We start from the raw sequence: 8778 nt of genomic DNA on the forward strand, positions 1-8778 counted from the left end.
TCTTTATATTCGTTTCTACTGACATTGTAGATACAGTACTTAGTAAAACGTGCTTATAACAAATTCATGCTTATTGCAAACTAATGTTTATTCCCCTACGAGAAGAAAATTATATTGGATATAACAAAGTTTGGTTAAAATGAACTGTGGTTTGCTGGCCTTGTAGGTTCGCTATAACCATGTTTTACTGTATAATGAAGTTTGTTTATGATGAACTGTTTAAGCTGGTCTTGGAGGTTCGCTATAACCGTGCTTTACTGTATAATGAAGTTTGTTTACAATGAACTGTTTAAGCTGGCCCTGGAGGTTCACTATAACTGCTTTACTGTATAACAAAGTTTGGTTATAATGAACTGTTTTTGCTGGCCATGGAGGTTTGCTATAACCATGTTTTACTGTATAATGAAGTTTGTTTACAATGAACTGTTTAAGCTGGCCCTGGAGGTTCACTATAACTGCTTTACTGTATAACAAAGTTTGGATATAATGAACTGTTTAAGCTGGCCGTGGAGGTTCACTATAACCGTGTTTTACTGTATAATGAAGTTTGGTTATAATGATCTGTTTAAGCCGGTCTTGGAAGTTCACTATAACCATGTTTTACTGTACAATGAAGTTTGTTTACAATGAATTGTTTAAGCTGGTCCTGGAAGTTCACTATAACTGCGTTTTACTGTGCTACTCCTTATGTAATATCATGCTCTCGATACAAGACTTTATATACAGTAAAACACACCTATGATGAATATGTTCATAAGGCCAAAAAAATAGTTTCTCCCCCCAAAATTTTGATGAGACAGGCATTTTTTTTTTTACTTGGCTGTAGAATGAGTTATCTTTCTTTTTTAATGTTGACTGTAGAATGAGTTGCCCTTTCTTTCCAATATTTAAAATCAAAGGCCTGAAGAGCCTGAGAGTCGACTTGCACTTCATTGTCAACTGGAGTTTAAGGTTAGAATATTTGATGTTTATTTACGATATCAGTAGAGCTTTAAGGTTAGAACATTCTGTGTTTATTTATGATATCAGTAGAGCTTTAAGGTTAGAATATTCTGAAGTGCTGTCCTTGACCTGAGTCTCAGAAGCAAAACATTCATGTCAGACCACAAGATTGAAAAAGTACCCCTAAGTCGCGTCCTACATGTGTGCATAATCCATATGCAAGTATTGCACGTCATAAGGAAAGATCAGACCTAGGTTGTCCACAAACAGTCACAGACTCGATGTCACACAGCATCCTGACCATGTGTTAACTTTAAAATCTCACTTGCAGTAAGTTGAGAAGAGATTTCAATACAGTAAAACTTTTCCATGGCCCCTCAGAAAACCCGTTCTCCCTGAATATCGGCCTATTTTCAAAGTCCTGGCAGAAATCTTAACATTTCCTTACAAAGAAAATCGAACAAAACCGGCCACCCCTGAAAACCGGACATCTGCCACTTTGTGAAGTGCATTTGTTAACAAACGTGTAATTTACCCTTATAATACCAGCCACTTTTTGAGGAGAAAATTTTGACCAAATGGTGATCAAGATCGGCCAGGTGTGAAAAATGACTGGCAAGGCGGAAATTATCAACTGGAGGTGTGAAAAACACAAGTGGCCTATATAATTTCTATTGTTTACCAGTGCTGTCAAGGGTGTTAATTAACACTTGGCTAATCCATATTCTGTACCAAATGAAAACAACCCATTTAGGAACATATTGAATGAATACAGTATCAAACGCCATATTGTTTGTTGCATCATACTATCATATGGATATAAGCCATAGTTAATAAAAAACAAACCCATGACTGTTAATGATAATTATTAAAAAAGAGATTAATTTTCTTGGTTTCCATAGACTTGAAATTCCTAAGAAATATTCAAATTACAATTTCATATTTACTACTGTAATTTTCAAAAAGTCAAAACTTTGTTAATGATATGTGATGAATGTATACAGAGTTTTTATAGGTAAGAGGAATTCCAATAATAGGCCTCTATGTTTTCTTTATGTATCCTGTTAATATATATTTTCAGTTTAAAATTAGATGATTTCAGCGAGAATATTTCTTGTTATTTATAATTACCTGTAGGCACAAGCGGACTAATTTGATCTCCAGTGATAATTGATCATAGATCACCAGAACAAAGTTAACAGTACCTACTTTGTGAATATTGGGATAAAATGTCTCTAAATGCTACAGTCTCGGTAAACCGGCCACCCCTCTAAACCGGCCGTTTTTTTCAGTCAGAGAGCCAACTGGTTTAGAGAAATTTCACTGTACTGCCTTAACCTTGTATCTACAGACATACAGAGGGATGGATGGACATAGTGATTTTTGTATATCAATGTAAACACATTCCCTGCTTCATTGGAGGGGTATAATGAACAATAAGATATGTTGTGTTTATTGACCCCATCTGACCACTATGTCTGTTCGGTAATGTTTTTGTTATGACAATTCAAAATTTGATATTTTTAATATAAGATATCAGGTAACAAAACTGGACATAGAAATACATGTGTAATGAAATTTCAAGACGGATGGTTGTCATCACAAATTTGTTATTAGAACACGGTATTCTTTAAAACTGATCTCGTCTCACGAGAGGTAAAATTGATTGTTCTGGATACACACAGTGCTGCCTATGCAAGGACCAGGCTAGCTATAACAGATGCTGCCCATTTTCACATGATTCAGGCCAGCCATACAGCACTGCTGCCTGTCAGTTGTAGCCAGTTGTGTTGTGTGCAAAAATGTGTCCGATGTCACTGATTTGCACAATAGTTTGGCTGATGTCAGAAAGAGACACAGCCGGGCATCTCACTAACAACCTGTAACCAACACTCGACACGACCTGATGTCTTCAGAAGTTTGCATCCACCTATGGTATTAATATACACAGTATTTCGGAAGATGAGATTCTCTTTTGCTACCACAAATTCTCTTTTGCTACCACAGATAAAAATGTTGTTCACATCCTGGTAAAATGAAAGACTTCATAATAAAATGGCTCCCGTCTCTCAATCACTCCAAACTTCTCCGAACTGATCATTTTAACTTGACGTCTGCTTTGAGCACTATGGTATGTGGAAACGACTTCCACTTCCAGGTGTGTCCTTTGAATTTTCATGGAGTGCTCAATCACTGTCATCATCCACGGGAATAGCTTTCTTCCTCTTCTTGGGTCTTGGTTTGATTTCCTCATCCTACAAGTACAGAGAAACCATCAAAGTCAAACATGTCATAAAGGGGCATGGACACCATTTTGGTCCAATAACATATTTTGATATTTAATTAATAATATGATTGTATTTGATTTGTGTAAGACATAACAATATAAACCTAAACTTGAAAAACTGATGTAATGATGTATTTGAGACATCTAAACTTTTCATTTTCAAAACAAGGCACGAGTCCTGTTTATATTTACATTTTGCATGACTCAACTATCAGTTGTTGGCTTCCGTGAAAAAAAGAAGCTTTTATAACAAAATATTTCTGTTCTTTCTTGTTTGTGCTTACTTCCTAAATTGATTTATCATTAACGTATGTCGAAATGTTGAATGCTTTTGACATAATTATTAGAAATCTTAGTGCTCTCATCTCCACACGTGGTTTCCTGCCTATGACAAGCGTGTTGACAAACACAATTTTGGGAGCCGGATTTTTATTTAAGTACAAAGTATATCCTATGTATGACTAGTTTTAATTCACTTATTTATAAAAGATTTTTAGTTCTATAACAAAACACCAAAGGTCTGATTCGGTGACAATATGTTCAAATTTAAGTTGCATGAAATACCAAACCTTCCAAGTACATGCATAAGATTTTGGATTACATAATCACATAACTACAATCAGATTTTGGATTACATAATCACATAACTACAATCAGATTTTGGATTACATAATCACATAACTACAATCAGATTTTGGATTACATAATCACATAACTTCTGTGAGAGGGTGGATTGTGTACTCACATCGCTACTATCAGTTGACCCACTACTCTCTTGTACGACTTTCTTGCTGGTTTTACGCGGGTTCCTTATGTCCAATCCCATCGCAGCGCTGGCATTGGCCGCCTTTCTGGCTGGTACTCCTCGTAACACCCGCACAGATTTAAAGTCGGCTTCGATGTCATCAGCTAGTGCAAGGAGGTCACTGAATCTGGAAATATATCTTTGCTGTTTCATCATCACATACAATGTAAAAATAATATAATCAAGTAAAAGTAATATAATCACATACAGTATGGTCATGTGAGATTATTTTAAGACATACCAAATAGCAGTTGCTTTTTTTCCGTGGGTGTAAACTGATGATTTTCTAGCTCATAGGTATACAAATAGTTTTAGCAAAATATATTTTGGTGGACATGGAGTTTCAAATCGTAAAAATTGATAAGCAATGTAGTGTTAATTACTTAATGCGTTTTACTGTTGTCGAAAACTGACATAAAAACCAGTAGTTTATTTACCTCCCAAGCTGAACCTTTGACATAGTTACCTTTCTTGCAAAAATACATATTCTGATTGGAGACACAATTCGGTTCAAATTTAGCTATTAAAAATATGGTGACATAATACCAAATCACTAAAATAAGCCAAGATTGTCATCCCACAGAAAAAACCCCGCTTTATGGTACACTCACTTCGTTTTCAATGTCTCATTAGACACTTGGTGAACCTGTTGCAGTGCATGCTGTATATTTTCATTATTCAGAACTGAAAAAAATCCAAACAATACATGTATACATTCATAAATAAGGAGAGCGTTACTGTCAGAAAATAATCCAATACTCAGGTTCTTTGCATCTTAGAATATCACTATTAACACAACCTACAGAATTCTACTTTATACCTCAGCACGTTTGTACCTTGACCGATTAATTTAAATGACTCTCAGAATTTCATTAGAACTCAAATCTTACATGAAATGTTCTTGCAGACTTGTCTCATGTGATCTAGATGTGACAAGATTTGATCAATGCTGACTCCGTCTTTCTTGGCCCCAGCATTTCCAACCCTAGAATAAAAACCACAAACCATGCAATCAAACTTGGACTTAATCAAAACGAAAACATTGTGTACAACAATTACAGTAAATAATAAACAAAGGGTCACTGGGTGGGTAAGGACTACATAGCTCATCTTGACAACCATCGATAAAACAGGTCTTGAAATCACGAAATAAAAATTTAGTAATATGCCATCATCATATTTGATTAATTTTTCAATACATAGGATGAGTTGACTATTATATTGAATGTCTTTAAGTTATGATATGCAGTTAATCCAAGTAAGAAATACAATTATTGGAGAGAATCAGTTAGGTTCTGTTAGAATAGCCACAGGTATCAAACTATCTGCTTTGCCTCGGATTAGAATGATGCTATGTCATTGGATAAAATCTGTCCGGAATATCTTTTTAATTGTACATGTATTTCTTTCTTATACATATTAAACATATTGTCACACTTAGCACTGGAAGCAAGTGCTCTTGACGTACAGTGTATCACAAAAGTTTGCTCTACCTAGGTCTCAAATTTACCAAGTTCTAAAATTTTAACCTGCCCTAAAATCTTGGACTTGGTCAGTGTGATATTCAGGAAATTCATCATTTATCTTTATCTACTTTTATACACCATGTACATTCATTTCATGTTTAATGTGCATACAGTTTTTTATTCACTGCGCTGGAGTTCCTATGAGAGTTACAACCCCGATTATGTCTTGTCAAGTACAATAAATCTGAAAGGAACATACATAGTAAGGGCTCTGTTTCCACATCAAAATAGAAAGGGGTACTTTTGTTTCAAAATTATGTTTATTTCGGGCAAGAATCCCAATTCATTTCAGTCGTTATTCTGAATATGGACAGAATAATGTAAAATTGAAATTAGGACATCATAAACATGACATTTAATTGCCATTTTTTTTATTTTGGTTTAAAAAAAGTTATTTTTCACATCAACAAAAATCGTTGAGTACAGGCATGTATGGACAAATTTCATATTCATGCAATAGATTTATTTAGAGTACCACATGACACATAAATGATAGAAAATTTTTGTTTGTCCACAAGTGCAAGAAAAATGTTCACAAAAATTAGCATTTTAAAATGCATTTAGGTATTATAAAATATGAGAAATTACATCACTTTTGATGCTACATGTATGTGCTCCAAAAAACTGTAAATATTCGAAGGCAAATTACAAATGAACTTTAGTATCCCAAACATTAATATCGCGAATATCATGGACATATCAAAGCGAGTAGGAAGTCCAAGCTACATTTTCTTTATGGATTTTCTTAATGATGTATTTTAACCTCAAATCTCGAAACCTCAGATACGTGTATGTCTTAAAAAAAAAATTCTTAGTCCTATAGAGTTTGATATAAGAGGTTGACTGTTTGTGATATTGTAATGGATGTGACTTCTTTAATGAAATATAGAAGATTTAGTCTATAGCATTAAAATTTTGGGTTTTCCCAGGACCCAGAAAGGTTTTTATCATACACAGTCCTTCAACAGATTTCGCTTGCAGTACTTGCTTTACCTCTGGCGTTTCTTTGGAGTGCCATTCATTTTAGAAACTTGAGCCAGAATTATCTCTGCTAGTTTGTCTTCGTATTCCTGAGCCCAGTACTTCAATATAGACACAGCAAAGAAGTCCGTCTTTTTATAGTCTCTGCACAGAATCGGCCGGATAAGATCTGTGGAGGGTCTGGAAAAAGAACATCCACAACATAATGTTATAGTCTTGTAAAATCTGTGTCAAGTGGCTGAGTGGAGGTCAAAATACATGGATGGATAGAATTCTCTTAATAACCATTGAATGGATAGAATTCTCTTAATAACCATTGAATGGATAGAATTCTCTTAAACATTGAATGGATAGAATTCTCTTAAACATTTAACAAACTAAGTTAACATTTCTCAAAACATGGTAATTCAGTAAATTGACTCAATGACTTATAAATTACCTGAAACTTAAATATAGCATTTACATGTACATTGAACAGTTGATTACTTTCTGACATCCCTAATCATCATACAGTTGACCCCTAATCATCATAGTGGTGATCCCTAATCATCATACAATTAATCCCTAATCATCATACAGGTGATCCCTAATCCTTATATAGGTGATTTTCAAACTGATACAAGTTGTGTCCAGTTTGTATATAGATAGACCTATAAATGAATAAAAGTACTTTGCAGGAACCTTACCCTTCTTGTTTCAGGAGAACTAGAATACTTGACAATGCCTCGGCATGAGCTGCAATATACAAAATAACAATAACTTTCTGTAATATACAAGTACATGCATGTAACTATGTATAAAGGACAGATGGCGGTGGAAGTTCTAAACGTGAAGGTGGAAGTACTGAATGTGGAGGTGGAAGTACTGAATGTGAAGGTGGAAGTACTGAATGTGAAGGTGGAAGTACTGAATGTGGAGGTGGAAGTACTGAATGTGAAGGTGCAAGTACTGAATGTGAAGGTGGAAGTACTGAATGTGATGACATACCAGAATAGTCAAGTTTGGGTAGGACTGGCATGATGTAATCCACGGGGATGTTGTGGGCAGAGATCAGCTGCCACAGGAAGTACTGTTCTAACGTCTCCCACTCCAAGCTTCCATCTAATGAAAAATAGCGATGTTACATCACAGACACATGTATATAAAAACATTCACACTCCCACTGCAAACTTCCATGCGATGAAAAATATCAATGCTATGTTTAGCACTTTATCATCAGTCACATGTAACTTATAAACATTCACAACCAGCTGAATTGTAAAATTACACTGTTCCTATGATTGTAAATAAATGTACTTACTTAAAATGGAAAGAAAAGAGTCTTTTCTAAACATTACAAGATGTCCCTGTAGAATCTGGCAGATCAGTTCTTGCAGCTGTCAAAATGATGTGAGCATATGTATGTAGTTATACTGGTATACGCAGTGTAAAATCTTATATCAAAATGAACCTGTTAAATTCATGTTATTACCACAGTTACTGTAAAGTAGCTGCTAGCGATATTTAAAGGGGCATGGACACAATTCTGGTATAAAAAAATTTATTGAGATATTTAATTTATAACATGATTCAATTTGTGTAAAATATAACAACAAACCTAAATTTCAAAAACTGAAGATGTATTTTGGACATCTAAACTTTTTATTTTCACAACAAGGCACAAGTCCTGTTTATGTTTACATGTCATGTGATTCAACTATTAATTGATGGCCTCGGTGGAAAAAAAACTTTTACAAAGAAATTTTCTGTTCTTTCTTATTTGTCCTTGCTCCTGTGTAAAAATATTTCTAATCCTTTTATTCATAAAAGATCTTTCTTTCTATGCCAAAACCTGTCAATTTCAATCGATCAAAAATCATGTCCATGCCCTTTAACACCTCCCAATGACAAATGCCGGATGAATTTTCTTACCTGTGTGCCGTCAATAGCTGAAACAATCATGTGAAGAAGTTCCACATTTCCTATAGCTATGTTAGGGAACTGAAATAAGAGATCAAAGTTAACTAACCACAAGGAAATGCATGTACGATGTAGTGTTATGTACATGTTTATGAAACACATATAGTGTACATAGAAAAGTATATACACATGTACATTATAGGAAGTAAGTGTCTGTGTGTCGTTGCCTTGTTCTCCTCTTTTCACTGTTGATTAAGTCAATGGATTTATGTGACACAAACATCATATAAGAATTGGGGAAGTCTTAAAAAAAATTCCTAACAAGTATGACATTTTCA

The 8778-nt window shown here is 34.5% G+C and overlaps 1 protein-coding gene across 1 annotated transcript in view; it reads right to left on the reverse strand.

Moving 5' to 3' along the window:
- Nucleotides 1-2448: 2448 nt before the first annotated feature.
- Nucleotides 2449-8778, reverse strand: part of LOC125650959 (integrator complex subunit 3-like) — a 23394-nt gene continuing 17064 nt past the window's right edge. Inside the window, exons 24-32 of the mRNA XM_048879538.2 lie at nucleotides 8453-8521; nucleotides 7842-7917; nucleotides 7529-7642; nucleotides 7228-7276; nucleotides 6554-6721; nucleotides 4925-5019; nucleotides 4646-4718; nucleotides 3975-4161; nucleotides 2449-3197 (exon numbers count right to left, since the gene is read on the reverse strand). Coding sequence (XP_048735495.1) covers nucleotides 3129-3197; nucleotides 3975-4161; nucleotides 4646-4718; nucleotides 4925-5019; nucleotides 6554-6721; nucleotides 7228-7276; nucleotides 7529-7642; nucleotides 7842-7917; nucleotides 8453-8521 — 900 coding nt within the window. The 3' untranslated portion in view covers nucleotides 2449-3128. The remainder of the gene's footprint in view (nucleotides 3198-3974; nucleotides 4162-4645; nucleotides 4719-4924; nucleotides 5020-6553; nucleotides 6722-7227; nucleotides 7277-7528; nucleotides 7643-7841; nucleotides 7918-8452; nucleotides 8522-8778) is intronic.

Source organism: Ostrea edulis, chromosome 5, assembly GCF_947568905.1.
Source record: "Ostrea edulis chromosome 5, xbOstEdul1.1, whole genome shotgun sequence".
NCBI lineage: Eukaryota > Metazoa > Mollusca > Bivalvia > Ostreida > Ostreidae > Ostrea > Ostrea edulis.